The 19,107-nt window shown below is 56.2% G+C and overlaps 1 protein-coding gene across 1 annotated transcript in view; it reads left to right on the top strand.

Annotated features, from left to right (window-relative positions):
* Nucleotides 1–19,107, top strand: part of Lrp1 (LDL receptor related protein 1) — an 80,563-nt gene that overhangs the window by 59,580 nt on the left and 1,876 nt on the right. The window contains exons 46-84 of the mRNA NM_001130490.1: nucleotides 57–185; nucleotides 379–498; nucleotides 1,250–1,363; nucleotides 1,729–1,878; nucleotides 1,958–2,080; nucleotides 2,296–2,412; nucleotides 2,575–2,703; nucleotides 2,985–3,107; nucleotides 3,191–3,331; nucleotides 3,504–3,694; nucleotides 4,240–4,423; nucleotides 4,579–4,664; nucleotides 4,824–4,943; nucleotides 5,405–5,592; nucleotides 5,714–5,919; nucleotides 6,396–6,584; nucleotides 6,998–7,146; nucleotides 7,576–7,669; nucleotides 8,373–8,489; nucleotides 8,686–8,805; nucleotides 9,108–9,230; nucleotides 9,379–9,504; nucleotides 9,943–10,059; nucleotides 10,720–10,826; nucleotides 10,917–11,049; nucleotides 12,409–12,528; nucleotides 12,903–13,025; nucleotides 13,316–13,456; nucleotides 13,541–13,675; nucleotides 13,752–13,871; nucleotides 14,735–15,003; nucleotides 16,097–16,275; nucleotides 16,663–16,769; nucleotides 17,049–17,165; nucleotides 17,465–17,641; nucleotides 17,755–17,895; nucleotides 17,999–18,172; nucleotides 18,359–18,520; nucleotides 18,879–19,053. Of these exons, the coding sequence (NP_001123962.1) occupies nucleotides 57–185; nucleotides 379–498; nucleotides 1,250–1,363; nucleotides 1,729–1,878; nucleotides 1,958–2,080; nucleotides 2,296–2,412; nucleotides 2,575–2,703; nucleotides 2,985–3,107; nucleotides 3,191–3,331; nucleotides 3,504–3,694; nucleotides 4,240–4,423; nucleotides 4,579–4,664; nucleotides 4,824–4,943; nucleotides 5,405–5,592; nucleotides 5,714–5,919; nucleotides 6,396–6,584; nucleotides 6,998–7,146; nucleotides 7,576–7,669; nucleotides 8,373–8,489; nucleotides 8,686–8,805; nucleotides 9,108–9,230; nucleotides 9,379–9,504; nucleotides 9,943–10,059; nucleotides 10,720–10,826; nucleotides 10,917–11,049; nucleotides 12,409–12,528; nucleotides 12,903–13,025; nucleotides 13,316–13,456; nucleotides 13,541–13,675; nucleotides 13,752–13,871; nucleotides 14,735–15,003; nucleotides 16,097–16,275; nucleotides 16,663–16,769; nucleotides 17,049–17,165; nucleotides 17,465–17,641; nucleotides 17,755–17,895; nucleotides 17,999–18,172; nucleotides 18,359–18,520; nucleotides 18,879–19,053 (5,536 nt within the window). The remainder of the gene's footprint in view (nucleotides 1–56; nucleotides 186–378; nucleotides 499–1,249; nucleotides 1,364–1,728; nucleotides 1,879–1,957; nucleotides 2,081–2,295; nucleotides 2,413–2,574; nucleotides 2,704–2,984; nucleotides 3,108–3,190; nucleotides 3,332–3,503; nucleotides 3,695–4,239; nucleotides 4,424–4,578; nucleotides 4,665–4,823; nucleotides 4,944–5,404; nucleotides 5,593–5,713; nucleotides 5,920–6,395; nucleotides 6,585–6,997; nucleotides 7,147–7,575; nucleotides 7,670–8,372; nucleotides 8,490–8,685; nucleotides 8,806–9,107; nucleotides 9,231–9,378; nucleotides 9,505–9,942; nucleotides 10,060–10,719; nucleotides 10,827–10,916; nucleotides 11,050–12,408; nucleotides 12,529–12,902; nucleotides 13,026–13,315; nucleotides 13,457–13,540; nucleotides 13,676–13,751; nucleotides 13,872–14,734; nucleotides 15,004–16,096; nucleotides 16,276–16,662; nucleotides 16,770–17,048; nucleotides 17,166–17,464; nucleotides 17,642–17,754; nucleotides 17,896–17,998; nucleotides 18,173–18,358; nucleotides 18,521–18,878; nucleotides 19,054–19,107) is intronic.

Below are 19,107 nucleotides of genomic sequence, written 5' to 3'. Positions count from 1 at the left end.
ACTTCAGCCCAGGCACAACTCATGGAAACCCTCTCCCCCCCTCTCCCCGCCCCCAGCTATGAACTCCTCTTGTCGGGCACAAGATGAGTTCGAGTGCGCCAATGGAGAGTGTATCAGCTTCAGCCTCACCTGTGATGGTGTCTCCCACTGCAAGGACAAGTCTGATGAGAAGCCCTCCTACTGCAGTAAGAGCCCCTTTCAGCTCCTGCTCCTCCTAGATGACAGCTTAGGACCTCCTCCTGAGTCCCCTGGGCCATGTGACCCAGCTCATAGCCTGCACTCAAGAAGAGCAGAGTCCATGGAGGGGACTCAACAGTCATGGGGTAGGGGCAGCCCCTTCCTGTGCCAGCTGTGACCACCCGCATCCTCCCTTCACAGACTCACGCCGCTGCAAGAAGACTTTCCGCCAGTGCAACAACGGCCGCTGTGTATCTAACATGCTGTGGTGCAATGGGGTGGACGACTGTGGCGATGGCTCCGATGAGATTCCTTGCAACAGTGAGTAGTTGCTATACCCCAGCCTCCCACCTCACCCCTGCCCTCACCTCAGCCTCCTGCCTCACCCCTGCCCTCACCTCAGCCTCCTGCCCCACCCCTGCCCTCACCTCAGCCTCCTGCCCCACCCCTGCCCTCACCTCAGCCTCCTGCCCTCACCTTAGCCTCCTGCTTCACCTCAGCCTCCCACCTCACCCCTGCCCTCACCTCAGCCTCCCATCTCACCCCTGCCCTCCCCTCAGCCTCCCATCTCACCCCTGCCCTCACCTCAGCCTCCTGCCTCACCCTTGCCCTCACCTCAGCCTCCTACCTCAGCCTCCTGCCCCACCCCTGCCTCCCACCTCACCCCTACCCTCACCTTAGCCTCCTGCTTCACCTCAGCCTCCCACCTCACCCCTGCCCTCACCTCAGCCTCCCATCTCACCCCTGCCCTCACCTCAGTCTCCCACCTCACCCCTGCCCTCATCTCAGCCTCCCATCTCACCCCTGCCCTCACCTCAGCCTCCTGCCTCACCCTTGCCCTCACCTCAGCCTCCTACCTCAGCCTCCTGCCCCACCCCTGCCTCCCACCTCACCCCTACCCTCACCTTAGCCTCCTGCCTCATCCCTGCTTTAGTTTAAGTCTCTACCTTGTCCTCACTCTGGCTGAACATTTGTCACCAGGTACTCTGAGGACAGGCTAGAGCTCTGTCCTGGGCCTTTGTGGCTCTGCAGAGGGATGCTGGCCTGATAGTACTGGTGGGCTCTGTTCTAGAGACCGCCTGCGGCGTGGGTGAATTCCGCTGCCGGGATGGGTCCTGCATCGGGAACTCCAGTCGCTGCAACCAGTTTGTGGATTGTGAGGATGCCTCGGATGAGATGAATTGCAGTGAGTGACAGCCTGCCCATGACTGACAGCCTGCCCATGACTAACAGCTGGCCCATGATTAACAGCCTATCCGTGACTGACAGCTGACCTGTGACTGACAGCTGGCCTGTGATTGACAGCCTGCCCATACCTGCTTTCCCCTGTCCCTCCCACCTCAGGCTGTTCTGCCTTATTTCCTCTCAGCCTGCTTGGCCCCAAATAGTAGCCTCTATTCTGTCTAGCCTTGCTTTATCTCCCTCCATGGAGGTAGTGAGCCAGTGGACAGCAATCACCAAATCTGAAACTATAGGGGTACCACAGGGCCAGCAGCTGCTCTTAGAGGGAACTGGGTGCGACCCCTTACCCACCCACCCTCCCTCTACCAGGCGCCACCGACTGCAGCAGTTATTTCCGCCTGGGCGTGAAAGGTGTCCTCTTCCAGCCTTGCGAGCGGACATCCCTCTGCTATGCACCCAGCTGGGTGTGCGATGGTGCCAACGACTGTGGAGACTACAGTGACGAGCGTGACTGCCCAGGTTGGCCAGTGGAAGCTTGCTGGGTGGACGGGAGGCCCAGGGGACTGGCAGCATCTTCACAGCTCCCTTCTACCCCCAGGTGTGAAGCGCCCACGGTGCCCACTCAATTACTTTGCCTGCCCCAGCGGGCGCTGCATCCCCATGAGCTGGACGTGTGACAAAGAGGACGATTGTGAGAACGGCGAGGATGAGACCCACTGCAGTGAGTGCCCGAGCAGCCATCCTCCCCATTCTACCCCTTCCCACCCACCAAGTGTGAAGACCCTCCCTAGCTCTCACCCCACAGTCCGTATGGGAAACGCCTGGGTTTCCACTGTGCCTCACCCTCTCAGACTCCAGAATAGGGTCACGGAGGGATGCCACAGGCACCTGCTCTGTCTTTCCTTGCCTTCTCATTATGTCTCCTCTCTATTCCAGACAAGTTCTGCTCGGAGGCCCAGTTTGAGTGCCAGAACCACCGGTGTATCTCCAAGCAGTGGCTGTGTGACGGCAGCGATGACTGCGGGGACGGCTCCGATGAGGCAGCTCACTGTGGTAAGGAGTGGCCTGAAGCAGGTTCAGGGAGGTGTCACAGGGAGAGACATTTGTCCTACCCCCTAAGGAAGAGTCCGCATACCAGTAGGCCATGTTGTCACGGCTGCCCACTCTGCCCTGTCCCCTCCTGAGTCTCTGTGTGTCTCTCTGCCCCGCCCACAGAAGGCAAGACTTGCGGCCCCTCCTCCTTCTCCTGTCCTGGCACCCACGTGTGTGTCCCCGAGCGCTGGCTCTGTGACGGTGACAAGGACTGTGCTGATGGCGCGGATGAGAGCATCTCAGCTGGCTGCCGTGAGTGGGAGAGGCCGTGAGGAGTGGGTGGGCAGCCAACATCACAGCCCTGCTCTGCCAATGCCGGCAAATGAATGAGGTCAAGGGTAGGAAGGACTTCAGTCGGTCTGTGAGTGTAGAGCCATAGCCTCAGCTCCTGGATCCAGACTCCTCCCATTCTGTCCGATGCCCCCACGCAGGTCCAGGAACCTCAGGATGGGGGTGGGGCGACCATCAATAGCTAGTAGGTCAGGGCTGGAGCAGGGCAGGCCTGAGGAGGGACTCTCTACCTCCATCCCCAGTGTACAACAGCACCTGTGACGACCGTGAGTTCATGTGCCAGAACCGCCTGTGTATTCCCAAGCATTTTGTGTGTGACCATGACCGCGACTGTGCCGATGGCTCTGATGAATCCCCTGAGTGTGGTGAGTGCTATGACTGGAGGAATAGCCCTGCCTAGCCATGCTGGGAGTCCAGCCTCATCATCCATCTCCTCTCCCCACCACAGAATACCCAACCTGCGGCCCCAACGAATTCCGCTGCGCCAATGGGCGTTGTCTGAGCTCCCGCCAGTGGGAGTGTGATGGGGAGAATGACTGTCATGACCACAGTGATGAGGCTCCCAAGAACCCACACTGCACAAGCCCAGGTCGGCCTCTAGGTGGCACCCTGTCCTCCCTCCTCTCCTGTGACCCCCCCCCCCCCGCCACTGACCTGTTCCCGCCACCCTCCACGTCGGCCTCTAGGTGGTGCCCTTCCTCCTCTTTCTCCTCTTCCTCCTCTCCTGTGACCCCACTGACCGGTTCCGCCACCCTCCACAGAGCACAAATGCAATGCCTCATCACAGTTCCTGTGCAGCAGCGGGCGCTGCGTGGCTGAGGCGTTGCTCTGCAATGGCCAGGACGACTGCGGGGATGGTTCAGACGAACGCGGGTGCCACGTCAACGAGTGTCTCAGCCGCAAGCTCAGTGGCTGCAGTCAGGACTGCGAGGACCTCAAGATAGGCTTTAAGGTACACGTGGATCGGGCCAGACCCCTTTGCTCCTCCCCCTCATTCCTCCATCAAGTACTTATTGAGAATCCACTCTGCCAGGCAGTGTACTAGGCTCCAAGGGCGTAGCAGGGCAGACAGAAATCTCTTCAGTTAGAGTCTCCATAGAGCCAGAGGGATGTGTTCACAGGTTAGATAAAGCCTGGGAGAGAAGGGAGTGGGTTGTCAAGCAGATATGTTGCTCTGGAGTTCAAGCTAAAGGCCCCGGCCTGGAGGAAGAGTTATCACCCCAGAGAGGCTATTTAAATCCCCAAGGAAGTGAATATAGGTGATAAAAAGCCTTAACCAGTGCTAAGCTACAACAAGGGACTGGGAAGTGAGGGACATGAGAGGGATGCCACCAAAGCAGAATGACAGCCACATGAGGAAGCTCCAGGGACAGGGTGTACAGATTGCAGTCTGCGTGCCTCCCCAGGCCCTCCAGAGGGGCTCTAGTCACCGGTTTCCAGAGAGGGTAAGGGCAGACTCCAGCTGTGTCCTCAGCTGCACATCCCTTATCCCCACAGTGCCGCTGTCGCCCTGGCTTCCGGCTAAAGGATGATGGCAGAACCTGTGCTGATGTGGACGAGTGCAGCACCACCTTCCCCTGCAGCCAGCTCTGCATCAACACCCATGGCAGTTACAAGTGTCTGTGTGTGGAGGGCTATGCACCCCGCGGTGGTGACCCCCACAGCTGCAAAGCTGTGACCGGTGAGACAGGCACTTGGAGGGTGAGATGCATGGCTTTGGCAACGGGAGGCAGGTAGGGAGAGGGCTTGATACAGTGTAGCTAGAGATACCCAGGGGGACCAGAGCTGCCCCAGCATACCTAAGCCAGGAGCTGAGCTGGGACCCTCCCCCTACAGATGAGGAGCCGTTTCTCATCTTTGCGAACCGGTACTACCTGCGCAAGCTCAACTTGGACGGCTCCAACTACACACTGCTTAAGCAGGTGCCAAAAATCAAGCTTTCCTTGCGCCCATTGACTGCCTGAGTTCTTCCTGCCGGGGAGCCCATGGTTGTCTCCTACTCCCTCGCCCTCCAGCCATCCTTCCCCAGATCCACATGTGCCTGCCGGCAGCTGACTTCCCTGTTCCCATCCCAAACCCAGGGCCTGAACAATGCAGTTGCCTTGGACTTTGACTACCGGGGGCAGATGATCTACTGGACAGACGTGACGACCCAGGGCAGCATGATCCGAAGGATGCACCTCAATGGTAGCAACGTGCAGGTGAAAACAGAGGGCTGCCTCATGTTGGTCGACGTGTGCACCAGGGGCCTCAGGGCTGAGCATCACACACCTTCCCACAGTCAGATCTTGTCTCCCCTTCTCCCACACCACAATCAATACCAATTCACCCTCCTTGCTGTGCCACGAAACGTTCTGCTCGTCTCAGCCTCTCTAACTCCTCTAAACTCTGAAAGTGTGCAAGCATAGGAGGTTCTTCCCACCTCCCCCTGCTACATTCTGAGTTCTGTGTGCACTGGGTGTGTGTCAGTGACCTGAGAGACCCCCCGCTTGGAGCTCCTGGTGATAAACACTTACTGTCGGGCCTGGAACAGGACGTTTTAGATCCATCATCTCCCTAGCAAAGCTAACAGTGGGAGCTGTGCTGTATGTGACAGGAGAGAGAGAAGCCATGTGTCAGAGACCAGGATCCCAGTAGCCCTCCTCCTCTGTGTTCCCTACAGGTTCTGCACCGGACAGGCCTTAGTAACCCCGATGGGCTGGCTGTGGACTGGGTGGGTGGCAACCTGTACTGGTGTGACAAGGGCAGAGACACTATTGAGGTGTCCAAGCTCAACGGGGCCTATCGGACAGTGCTGGTCAGCTCTGGCCTCCGTGAGCCCAGAGCTCTTGTGGTGGATGTACAGAACGGGTAAGCAGACAAGAAGGAAAGATTGGGGGGAACCCTGGGAAACACCAGAGCCTGCTCAACCTGCAGGCTCCTGGTGGGACAGTCTCTAGACTCTTAGGGTTCACTGCTCCCCACCTGCCAGGTACCTCTACTGGACAGACTGGGGTGACCACTCACTGATCGGTCGGATTGGCATGGATGGGTCTGGCCGCAGTATCATTGTGGACACTAAGATCACATGGCCCAATGGCCTGACTGTGGACTACGTCACGGAGCGCATCTACTGGGCTGATGCCCGTGAGGACTACATCGAGTTTGCCAGCCTGGATGGATCCAACCGCCATGTTGGTCCGTATGCTAGTGAGGCTGCCCGAAGCCTGGGGGGGTCTAATGGGTCTGTGGAGGGGCCAAGAAGGCATAGTGTACAGACACCACAAACCAGGGGTCTTGGGGCTTCAATACCCTGGTGCTCCCCTGAGACTGGCTCAGACACCAGGCTACAATCCAGTTCCTAGGAGGGAAGAGAGCTATCCCCTGTGCAGGTCGGGATAATGGTCTGAGGGGGTGGGCACAGGAGGGCTACCTGAAGAGCCCCCACCCATGAGTTACCCTTCCCAGGAGGAGCTATGTCCTATGCCAGAGCAGCAGTGTGGCTGTTGGACAAGCTGTCATGTTCAACCTTAGGAAGCCATAGAAACCTCTGGGCCTGGGATTCATTCCCATCTCAGGGCTACGATGGGATTCAAGGAGGTCAGGTAGGCATGGAACCCAGTCTGTACTTGGCGCCAACTTCTGCTCTGTCTCCCCTGCTTCCCCTCCCACAGTGCTGAGCCAAGACATCCCACACATCTTTGCACTGACCCTATTTGAGGATTACGTCTACTGGACCGACTGGGAAACAAAGTCCATCAACCGGGCCCATAAGACCACGGGTGCCAACAAAACCCTCCTCATCAGCACCCTGCACCGGCCCATGGACCTACATGTCTTCCACGCCCTGCGCCAGCCAGATGGTAAGACACGGCAGGGAGGTGCAGGAAGAGCCGTCCAAGCATGAGCGGCCTCCTCTCAGGAGGGTCAAAACCTATAGCCTCAGTGGGAGTTTCTGCTCCTCCCCTCCCGGGCACTGAGCATCCCTACCAGGTCCAGGATGTACAGAGGCTTCAGTCAGCCCTGAGTTCAACATGGGGGTCTCTGGAAACCAGGCCCTGAAGTAGTCAGAGAGCCCAGAGATTAGTGAGTGTGGGCAAAGAACGTCAGAGGAAGTCCTGAAAGCAGACAGATTCAGGGTAGGATAGAGATCTACCCTGCCTCTGTGCAGCCAGACATCCTGTAGAAGGCCAGAAACCATTCCCAGCAGGACCTACCCTCACAGTCAGAGAAGCCAGTGGGCAGCCATGATCCTTCAACCTCTTTCTTCTGGCAGTGCCCAATCACCCCTGCAAAGTCAACAACGGTGGCTGCAGCAACCTGTGCCTGCTGTCTCCTGGGGGTGGTCACAAATGCGCCTGCCCCACCAACTTCTATCTGGGTGGTGACGGCCGTACCTGTGTGTCTAACTGCACAGCAAGCCAGGTGAAGTTCCTCTCAAGATCCCCACACTGCAGCACCCCAGTCCTCTGACCCCGAATTCCTGCTTCCAGCACCCACTAATGCCCGCACCCACTAATGCCTGCACCTCTGGCATGTACGTGTTGACACTGGCACACTTCCTGCCTGCCTTTTGTATTCTCACGGCAGTCCTTGTATGCCATCACCTTTCAAGCACCTCTAATGCTGACCTCACCAGGGCCATGAGTTCTTGCTTTCCCGTGCTCTCCCCATACAGACACCCCCTCATCTGGCTTTCCTAGATTCATTATAGCTCAACTTTCTGTCCAGCTCTGTCACCCCACAAACTCTAACACCACCCACTATTTCTCTGAAACATTTTTTGCCCCGTGAAAGAAAAACTTCCAAGTTCCCCATACCCTCTCCAACCCCTCTTGCCCACTTGCCTTCCAGTTTGTATGCAAGAATGACAAGTGCATCCCCTTCTGGTGGAAGTGTGACACTGAGGACGATTGTGGGGACCACTCAGACGAGCCTCCAGACTGTCGTGAGTGTCCTTGCGGCCACCAGGGATGGAGACCTCACCAAGGGAGCCCACTTGCTCCTGCTCTTTCTTTGTGTGTGTCTGTGTGTGTGTGTGTGTGTGTGTGTGTGTGTGTACACCTGCATGTATATGTGCATGTGTCTGTGTGTGCCTGAATGTCTATGTGTGCCTATGTGTGAATCTGTGTCTCTGTGTGTGTGTGTGTCTGTGTATGTTTGTGTGCCTGCATGTCTATGTGTGTATCTCTTTCTCTCTCTCTCTCTCTCTGTATGTGTGTGTGTGTGTGTGTCTGTGTATGTTTGTGTGCCTGCATGTCTATGTGTGTATCTCTCTCTCTCTCTCTCTCTCTCTCTCTCTCTCTCTCTCTCTCTCTGTGTGTGTGTGTGTGTGTGTGCCTGCATGTATATGTGCATGTGTCTGTGTGTGCCTGTATGTCTATGTGTGTATCTGTCTCTGTCTCTGTCTCTGTCTCTGTCTCTGTGTATGTGTGTGTGCCTGCATGTGTGCAGGGTACGTTTGCCAGTGCAGACATGTGCATGATGTGGTGAAATGTGTGACAGTCAGAAGACAACTCTCAGAAGTCAGCTTTCTCTTTCCTCACTGGGTTCTGACGATCATTGGGTGATTAGGCTTAGGTGGCAATGCCCTCTGTGCCATCTCCCTGACCCATCTCCTACTCTTGACACTGAGCCTCCCTTCCCGGCAGCCGAGTTCAAGTGCCGCCCAGGCCAGTTCCAGTGCTCCACCGGCATCTGCACCAACCCTGCCTTCATCTGTGATGGGGACAATGACTGCCAAGACAATAGTGACGAGGCCAACTGTGGTAAGGAGCTGCCTAGATACCAGCCATTCCTTCCCCAGCACTTGAGGGCTCCAAGAGAGAGGAAGTGCTAGCCTGCAGCAGCTTTCTCTCTAGGCTACATTTCTAGGCTTGGGACCAAAGCCCACCTGTCCACTACAAGGGACACAGAGGTGCCTACCCACCCTGAGCACCCTACCTCTACTCCTCCCTCTTCCAGACATCCACGTCTGCTTGCCCAGTCAATTCAAGTGCACCAACACCAACCGCTGTATCCCTGGCATCTTCCGTTGCAACGGGCAGGACAACTGTGGGGACGGCGAGGATGAACGGGATTGCCGTACGTGCTGGGTTCAGGGAAGTGGGCAGGGGACATTGGCACACACCGTAGTTGCCCACCGCTTCCCATAGGGGCACGGAGTTAGCTCTGTTGCGGGTGGGACATAAGTCACATTGGGTGTCTCTTGGTTTGCTCAGAAAAGCTCCGTGCTTGGTGTGGACGGTCTGCGGATCCAGGCTGGGGATAAACCATTCCTTCCTCCTGGCTGAGACCAGGGGCAGGCTTTCGGAAGAGGGAGAGCGTGGCACCGAAGCTACGAGGAGATAAAGGGTGGGGTCCTCTTCCTCTGTTCCATCTTGCAGCTGAGGTGACCTGTGCCCCCAACCAGTTCCAGTGCTCTATCACCAAGCGCTGCATCCCCCGAGTCTGGGTCTGCGACAGGGACAATGACTGTGTGGACGGAAGTGATGAACCTGCCAACTGCAGTGAGTTGCCTGTCGCCCCTGGACCATCTTCCCTAGCAGCATCTGGGACTCCATCACCCCAGCACACAGACCCCTCCCTTGGCTACCATACCCTTGCCCAGTGGCTCCTTGGTGGGGACTCCTCCTCACCCAAGCCGGTGCCTTGCAGCCCAGATGACCTGCGGGGTGGATGAGTTCCGCTGCAAGGACTCGGGCCGCTGCATCCCTGCACGCTGGAAGTGTGACGGAGAAGACGACTGTGGGGACGGCTCAGATGAGCCCAAGGAAGAGTGTGGTAAGCCTGGACATCCTGAGAGGATGGCAGTTTGGGATTATGAGTAGAATGAAGTGTGCTGGTAGGCATCTGGGCTGCCTGCTGGTGGGGTCTCAGCATGACCCAGCGCAGGGCTGATACTAGGAAGCTTATCCTGTAGTGCCCACCACCTCTGAATCCTGCTTCTCTCCCTAGCTACCCCTCAGATTAGAATTGTGCAGACTCTCCAGTACCCTCCCTGTTCACCTGCGCACCCCCCAAATCAGCTGCCCTCCCCACACACTTTGCCTGTCTTGCCCAGAACCACCTGATGGCAGGAGTGTCAGTCCTGCACCTCAGAGCAGAGCTCCCTCAGACGGCAATGACCGCCTTCTCGCTGCTTACCCTAGACCCTAACATCTGCCACCTGCTCCACCCCTGACCACCCCAATATCTGCCTCCACGTTTTGCCTCCCCCAGATGAGCGCACCTGTGAGCCATACCAGTTCCGCTGCAAAAACAACCGCTGTGTGCCAGGCCGCTGGCAGTGTGACTATGACAATGACTGTGGAGATAACTCAGACGAGGAGAGCTGCAGTATGTCCTACGCCTTACCCCGCCTGTCACTTCCTTTCCCGGGCCTCGGCATCTCCCTCCTCAGCACCCACGCTCCACAGCCCCGTGCAGGGGGTGGCCTCCCAGGGCAAGGGGGTCAGGCACCCCTCAACTGCGCTCCACCCCACCCTATGTCCTGTCCTTGAGCTTGTGACATTTCATCTCATCTCACGTTTCTCTCCATTTTCACACTGTCCTCTTGGGGTTGCAGAGGTAGGTGTCTCTGGTGTACCCCCGTTCCTGCCAGCTCTGCCTCTGCCTGGAGCCCACCCATCCTTGTGCCATGCGTTTCTGCCCACATCCTTAACTGGCCTCTTCCCCAGACCTGGCGCTTGTCTCAGTGGTCTTGTCCTTCCCTCCCCTCCCCAACATGGTCTGTCCTAAGGACAGGGCCAGGAATCTGTGCCCTCTCCCATGTGTCTGTACCTCATGGGATAAGTGTGAGTACCCTCTTGGCCCAGCCAGTCTCCTGAGGACAGCCAGTCAGCCGCCCACAAATGGCTGAGTGTCTTGATCATTATGCCAGTCAGCTGTGTGGCCTCTTCACAACCGTAGGAGTGAGCGTTGCATTTGGGGGTTAGTAGTTCTGAGGGCTGGGGAATGCCCTTTTTGCCCACCCTGCTGGGGCCTGTCTCTCCTCAGCACCTCGGCCCTGCTCTGAGAGTGAATTTTCCTGTGCCAACGGCCGCTGCATTGCTGGGCGCTGGAAGTGTGACGGCGATCATGACTGTGCCGACGGCTCCGATGAGGTGAGGAGAGCTCAAGGAAAGGGGTGATCTCGGTAGAGTTAGGACAGGACCCCAAGGGCCTGATTGGGCTGCTGGTCCCCGTGCCCACAGAAAGACTGCACCCCCCGCTGTGATATGGACCAGTTCCAGTGCAAGAGTGGTCACTGCATCCCCCTGCGCTGGCGCTGTGATGCGGATGCTGACTGTATGGACGGCAGTGATGAGGAAGCCTGCGGCACTGGGGGTGAGTGAGCTCCTTCCTCCTGGCACCTCCACCCTTCCCACCTCCACCAACCCACTGTGTGGCCCAGGTTAATCCGTCTTTTAATTCCTCCATTTTTTTTTGGTCCTGCAACAAACCCTTATACCGCAAGCCAGACACGGACCTAGTGTTGGATATAGCAGTAGGCAAGGCTCAGGCCCACTCTGCCTGCATTTTTATGAAGGTTTTACCCTGTTGTACTAATTTTTAAATCTCACCAGGGATTTCTACCCCACCTTTCATCATTCAGTTCCCAGATAAAAGACAGAAAACATGTATATTTATAATAAGCCTTTAACACACTAGCGCTGGACAGATATCTCCCTCTAAGCTATTGGCATCTACTTCTCCATCAAGAACCCTAAGCTACAACTTGCCACGTTCCATCGGAGCAGCTCTTAGCTCCAATTGGCCAGCCCTCGAGGCCATATTTTCATGACTCACCTACCCCATGGCATCTTCACCCTCTCTTCAAGATCCCTGCCTCTGACCCCCAGCCTGAGAACCAAAACCCTACCCATCTCTTTGCTCAGCTACAGGCTGTAGGCATCTTTATTCACCAATCAGGGTTAAGTTGGGGGGTAAGGTTACCTAGCATCTCTTGGGTCCGTGTAAGAATCTCCTGGTCCCTGGGGCAACCAGGATATTTGGCATTGTAATACATAGTGATACAATACAATGTGCTACAATACAATGTGCTACAATACAATGTGCTACAATACAATACAATACAATACAATACAATACAATGTAACAGATCTAAGCTCAGCATTGCTCTGAGCAGGCTAAGCTAGGTAGAGAGCCAGCAGAAGGCTGTAGCCAGGACCACCCACGCCCTACCCACCTTCTACCCAGTTGCCTGTGTGAAGAGGCTAGTTCCTGCTCATCTCCCTGACTTGGGACAGGCAGTGAGTCAGGGGCTGCTACAGCCAGACACGCCTGGGCTCAGCCACGGAAGGGACCAGTGTGACACCTGTCAGAAGAGAAGCAGGGGTCTCACCTATAAGACAACCTTCTGGTTCTGCCCTGTGGGCTGATGGTAGCACCCAAAGCTAAGTCCCCTAACTGCCGCAGACTATTCTAGACTCAGGTGTCCTACCTCACCTACTTAAGGAGAGCATCCTAAACCCTGGCGACACTGCCCCAAATAGCCTCTCCTCCCCTAAATACCAGAGGAAGCACATCTGCCCATGGGGCAGAAAATGAAGATGTCTGAGTTTGATTCAGCAACAGCTTCTGTGCTGACCCCTGGGCTCAGTCCTGCCCATGGAGGGAATGAGGGACAGCATCCTGCAGCAGCAGCTGCATTCATCCTTACTCCTTTGTTTGCCCTGCACCCAGTGAGGACCTGCCCCTTGGATGAATTTCAATGTAACAACACCCTGTGCAAGCCACTGGCCTGGAAGTGTGACGGAGAGGACGACTGTGGAGACAACTCAGATGAGAACCCTGAGGAATGCAGTAAGATTTAGGGTGGGGGCTGATTAAGAGCACTGGTTGCTCTTCTAGAGGGTCCTGAGTTCAATTCCCAGCAACCACCTGGTGGCTCACAACCATCTGCAATGGGATCTGATGCCCTCTTCTGGTGTGTCTGAAGATAGCAACAGTGAACTAATATGCATTAGATAGATAGATAGATAGATAGATAGATAGATAGATAGATAGATAGATAGATAGATTTAGGGTGGGACAAGGCAGGGTTAGAGGTCATCCATGGCAAAGACAATGGGGATGTGGCTCCCATAGTCCCATAGACTCCCCAGTGGCCAGCTCTCCCCTACCACTTACTCCCTACCTCCAAGACTGATCGCAGCTCTGTCTCCTGGCTTCTACAGCCCGGTTCCAGTGCCCTCCTAACCGACCCTTCCGCTGCAAGAATGACCGTGTCTGCCTGTGGATTGGGCGCCAGTGTGACGGCACCGACAACTGTGGGGATGGGACTGACGAGGAGGACTGTGGTGAGCTGAGGGCAATGAGCAGGGGCTGAGGGGAGCTGCATCTGGGGAGCAGACATTGCAGTAAAGCTGAAGGGGGGAGTCTAAATCTGGGGAGAGTAGAGCCCTTGGGAAAACGTATGGGAAGCCTCCTCGAGCTCTGAGTCTGCAGGTTCAGCGTGTACACACACACACATATACACACACACACACACCCTCAGCCTGATGAACAGCAAGGACACACCTATGTTCACAAGATCCCTGTGGATGTAGGGGTAGCCTGCTCAGTAGCCTGAAGCCACTCCCCTTCCCAGAGCCCCCCACAGCCCAGAACCCCCACTGCAAAGACAAGAAGGAGTTCCTGTGCCGGAACCAGCGCTGTCTGTCATCCTCGCTGCGCTGTAACATGTTTGATGACTGTGGCGATGGCTCTGATGAAGAAGACTGCAGCATAGGTAGGATCAGGCCTGAGAGCAGAGGGTGGGTGGGCACCTGGGGGCAGGGTTCAGGGGAAGGAATCCACTGTCTGTCCCCCACAGACCCCAAGCTGACCAGCTGTGCCACCAATGCCAGCATGTGTGGGGACGAAGCACGTTGTGTGCGCACCGAGAAGGCTGCCTACTGTGCCTGCCGCCCGGGCTTCCATACTGTGCCGGGCCAGCCCGGATGCCAGGGTAGGAAAGCTGAATGGGAGATGGGGCAGGAACCCCAGCTCCTAGACTCCCCTGTGACCCCCAGTGTAACCCCCAGACATCAACGAGTGCCTGCGCTTCGGCACCTGCTCTCAGCTCTGCAACAATACCAAGGGAGGCCACCTCTGCAGCTGTGCACGCAACTTCATGAAGACACACAATACCTGCAAAGCTGAAGGTGCTAGAGGCGGGGAGGACCGGAAGGGGTGGGACTGGAATGGGTGGGACCGGAAGGGTGGGCGGGGCCGAGCCACACCAGCTATAAAATGGTACTAGTCTGGCATGGAACATTCCGAAGCACACTTCCTTGCTCAGGCATGGACTCCCAGACTCAAGGTGCACCGGGACACCATCCTGAGCAAAGCAAAGCATAGGAAAGGTAGAAGGCATCGGCTGGCTTTCTGGAGAAGTTCTATGAGAGCAACACTCCCATGTGACACAAGTGTCCCCTCCACCCTAGGTTGAGAGTACAGCCAGACTCACATGGGCCCACCCGCATGTCTCCTCCGTGTTCTGACATGGCATTGCACCTTTCATATGTCTGTACTCACACATCGTACACACACATGGTATATATATATATATATATATATATATATATATATATATATATATATTCCTGTGTATACACACATGTCTCACGCCATGCATATATACACACCACATCCTTGTACCCTCTCAGCATTTATCAGTCTGTAGCAGACCTACATGGCGATGCTGCCCAGAGACCACCAGACAGAATTCCTGGATCTGTCAGGTGGCAAAGCAGGTAACGCAAGGGCAGATTTCTGAAAGGTCTGGTCATTCTGAGTCAGCTTGGGGCACAGGTTAGAGCCCTCAGAACTGCCATTCGCTACACCAGCACCAGAAACTTCCCTTTCTGTCTCAAACAAATGATCTGACTACATCAGAGGCTACTGTAGTGTGACAGTGTCTTGGGTGGAGGTCACTACTCCAGTACTTGGCCATACGAGTCCCAGGGACGAAACTCAGGCCCTGAGTTCTCACACACATCTGATAGGTAGTCATTTACTCTGGCAGGCTCCGAGTACCAGGTGCTATACATCGCTGATGACAACGAGATCCGAAGCTTGTTCCCGGGGCACCCCCACTCAGCCTATGAGCAGGCCTTCCAGGGTGACGAGAGTGTCCGCATAGATGCCATGGACGTCCATGTCAAGGCCGGCCGTGTCTACTGGACTAACTGGCACACGGGCACTATCTCCTATAGGAGCCTACCCCCTGCTGCCCCTCCTACCACTTCCAACCGTCACCGGAGGCAGATCGACCGTGGAGTCACCCACCTCAATGTAAGTGTCCAGCCTGTCAGAGACCCTGTGAGAGAGCTCTGCAGGACAGAGCTGACTTGAAAAGGATAGTGTGGGAGCTGGGAGAGCATCAGACTAGAGAAGACAGGAGCGGTCAGGCCTGCCTGCTTGGCACAGAAAGCAGCCAGAGCAATAAGAAGTATCCCTAGTCAGCCCTGCCACGTGGTGACATGGGCCACCAGGACAGACTGGCACTCAGAAGCATAGTCCACTGTGACACCTCCATGTCAATACTGGCCAACTTGCTTAAGTTTGAGGTTTAGTCCTCAGCAACAACCATGAAGATATAATAATAATACCTAGCCTTATAAGCTTCTTTATAGATCTGGCTGCTTGGTGGTTTTAGTCCTAGATCTGAACTAAGGACTTCATGGATGCTAGCCAACTGCTTTAGCAACGAACTACACTCGCAGCTTCATGCCACTGCTTTTTTTTTCCATTGACAGTTTGTGTGCATGAGTATGTGTGTATATCACGTGTTTGTGCCCTGGTGCACACACAGAAATCAGAGGACAATTTAAAGTTTGTTTCTATCAGGAGTCCCTGGGATTGAACTCTGGGCCTCAGGCTTGGCAGCAAGCCACCTTTACCCCATGAGCCACTTCACTGCCTCCACCCCATAGCCTCTCTTAAACTTTGAATTAACTAGAAAACCATGAAAATATGCTGGGCCTGGCTCATGCCTGTAACTCCAGCTATATGAGAGGCAGAGGAAGAGAAAAGGGTCGGGCTAGAGAGATGGCTCAGTGGTTAAGAGCACTGACTGCTCTTCCAGAGGTCCTGAGTTCAATTCCCAGCAACCACATGGTGGCTCACCACTGTCTGTAATGGGATCTGGTGCCCTCTGGTGTGTCTACTACAGTACACTCATATAGAATAAAATAAATCTTTAAAAAAAAAATAAGAAAAAGGGTCAGCCTAGGCGACACAGTGAGTTCCAGCCCACAGCTATGATAGAGACCTAAAGAACCTAGAGGCTGTGGTCATTGTGGGGTGACAGACAAGAACAAGTGGGCAGACGGTGATGGGGGTGACGAGACAAGATGGCAGTCCCTGACCGTGTGACCCCACTTAGATTTCAGGGCTGAAGATGCCGAGGGGCATTGCCATCGACTGGGTGGCTGGGAATGTGTACTGGACCGACTCCGGCCGAGACGTGATTGAGGTGGCGCAAATGAAGGGAGAGAACCGCAAGACGCTCATCTCGGGCATGATTGATGAGCCCCACGCCATCGTGGTGGACCCACTGAGGGGGTGGGCACGGGCCCTGGGGGGAGGCATCTGGGCTGGTGTCATGAGGCCCTCAAGACAGGTGGTAGGCTCAACAGGACAGAGACCACAGGCTTCCAGGCTACCCCAGTTCTGGCCCTCCTAAAGCCATCGTCAGGGACTCCCACTTGGATAGCTGACCTCTGCTTTCCTGGGCCCCCTGAAGGGGTAGCTCTGCCCACTCAGATGCTCAAGTGGTTAGAGCAGTCGATGTAGCATTGGTCAGAAGCTGGCTCCTGGGTCTCATTGTAGGGGACAGGGTGCTTCCTCACAATACTAGGGGTGTTCAGGCCAGGCCAGGTGGCCCCTGCTCCATCTCGCACTGTCTCCTTGGCCCTGGGGTCCAACCCACTCTTATCTCTCCCTTCCCAGCACCATGTACTGGTCAGACTGGGGGAACCACCCCAAGATTGAAACAGCCGCGATGGATGGGACCCTACGGGAGACCCTCGTGCAAGACAACATTCAGTGGCCCACAGGTCCCTGGGGCAGGGCTAGGGTGTGGAAGGGGCAGGCTCTGATCACGGCTGCTTCAGAAGTCACCTCAAAGTCACCCCTGTGGGCAGTGGGGTGGGCGATTTCCAGCAGATCAGGCTGAGGGCCGTGGGAGTGTTTCCCCGATGGGCGACTGGGAGAGGTCGTATGCAGGGTAGCAAGCGCTGCTGTGGACACCATGCAGAATCCCGGAATCTGCTCTGTTCTCTGCGCCCAGTCTTGCATGACAGAAGCTGATGCCTGACAGCATTCTCTCACCCCAGGTCTGGCCGTCGACTATCACAATGAACGGCTGTACTGGGCGGATGCCAAACTATCGGTCATCGGCAGCATCCGGCTCAACGGCACCGACCCCATTGTGGCTGTTGACAGTAAACGAGGTTAGAGGGTGCTTGGTCCCCAACGTTGGTATCAGGCTTCCTGCTGAGCCCAAAGACTCGTGTTCTTTGGAAGCCCCCACCAGCACTGCCAGCCTGTGGGCCTGCGCCGCCCTGACCATTTATTCGCTCTACCAATGAGTATCAAGTTGTGTGGGTTGAGCAGGGGTAGGAGAGAGAACCGAAGTCTCCCGTGAACCCAGAAGTCTTGGAGTGATGAGACCTACACTGACAGGCGTGTAAGAGTGGGTCCAAGGCCCAGGTCCCTGTCTTCACTTAACCTGACTCTCCCCCACCCCCAGGCCTGAGTCACCCCTTCAGCATCGACGTGTTCGAGGACTACATCTATGGCGTCACTTACATCAACAACCGTGTCTTCAAGATCCACAAGTTTGGACACAGCCCCTTGATCAACCTGACAGGGGGCCTGAGCCACGCCTCTGATGTGGTCCTGTACCATCAACACAAGCAGCCTGAAGGTGCCTCAGAGAGAAGACCCAGGGTGTGGAAGGGGTTGGGGGTGGGGTTATTGAGAAGGAGGGTGTTCTAAGTGCGCGCCGCTCAGCATGGACCCCCCTCCACTCACCTGCAGTGACTAACCCCTGTGACCGCAAGAAATGTGAATGGCTGTGTCTGCTGAGCCCCAGTGGGCCTGTCTGCACCTGTCCCAATGGAAAGAGGCTGGACAATGGCACCTGTGTGCCTGTGCCCTCTCCGACACCCCCTCCAGATGGTATGCACACCCCTTTCCCGGTACCCGAGGATCCCTTCCCGATAGCCTTTGGCTCCCCTGACCCTTGATCCCCTTCCTCTGCCCTGACGAGTTCTTACCACAGCCCCTAGGCCTGGAACCTGTACCCTGCAGTGCTTCAATGGTGGTAGCTGTTTCCTCAATGCTCGGAGGCAGCCCAAGTGCCGCTGCCAGCCCCGTTACACAGGCGATAAGTGTGAGCTGGACCAGTGCTGGGAATACTGTCACAACGGAGGCACCTGTGCAGCCTCCCCATCTGGTATGCCCCCAATCAGGACCGGTCCTTCCCCATCATCCTGACCCCCAACCTCTCCTTGCCTGGTCTTCCTATTGCCCCAGCATCCTCCCCATCTGGTTGTCGCTTCCCTAAGATCCCTCCCAGCTCTGCTATAGGCCCAGGTGGTCCCCAGTGCCACGGCCTCACTGACAGATCCTCTCCCCCCAGGCATGCCCACGTGCCGCTGTCCCACAGGCTTCACAGGCCCCAGATGCACCCAGCAGGTGTGTGCAGGCTACTGTGCTAACAACAGCACCTGCACCGTCAACCAGGGTAACCAGCCCCAGTGCCGATGTCTACCTGGCTTCCTGGGTGACCGTTGCCAGTACCGTGAGTATTCACCCCAACCCCAGCGAAGGAAGAGGGGAGCAGGAACGCAAAGGGGCAGTTCGAGAGGATGGAAGCCATCTGCAGATGAACCAAGCCCAGGCCTGTGGGTGCTGCCCCCCACATTGGCACACCTTCCTGGTGTAGGGAGCCTCCAGGCGTCAGGATCATTCAACAAAAGGAATGCCCTTTCTGAATGCTTAGGGAACACCCTAGTGTCCTGGGGTCTGTGACAGGGCATTAGGGGGCTCAGGAGGAGGTGGGAGTCATCCACAGGTCCTGGACAGCCCTCGACCCTGCACAGTTGGATCCTTATGAAGGGGCGGGGCTTGAGGTACTTCCTCTCCACTCCCAACCACAGGGCAGTGCTCAGGCTTCTGTGAGAACTTTGGCACCTGTCAGATGGCCGCCGATGGCTCCCGACAATGTCGATGCACTGTCTACTTTGAGGGAACGAGGTGTGAGGTGAACAAGTGTAGTCGCTGTCTCCAGGGAGCCTGTGTGGTCAATAAGCAGACGGGAGATGTCACCTGCAAGTGAGTGGGGGGCAAGGGTCCTACCTCCACATTCTGCCCTGTGGCAACTGTGTG

This window comes from Rattus norvegicus, chromosome 7 (assembly GCF_021556685.1).
Source record: "Rattus norvegicus strain SHRSP/BbbUtx chromosome 7, alternate assembly SHRSP_T2T, whole genome shotgun sequence".
NCBI classification, from domain to species: domain Eukaryota; kingdom Metazoa; phylum Chordata; class Mammalia; order Rodentia; family Muridae; genus Rattus; species Rattus norvegicus.
Note: the sequence above shows the minus strand (reverse complement) of the source record. Positions and strands in the feature narration are given on the sequence as shown.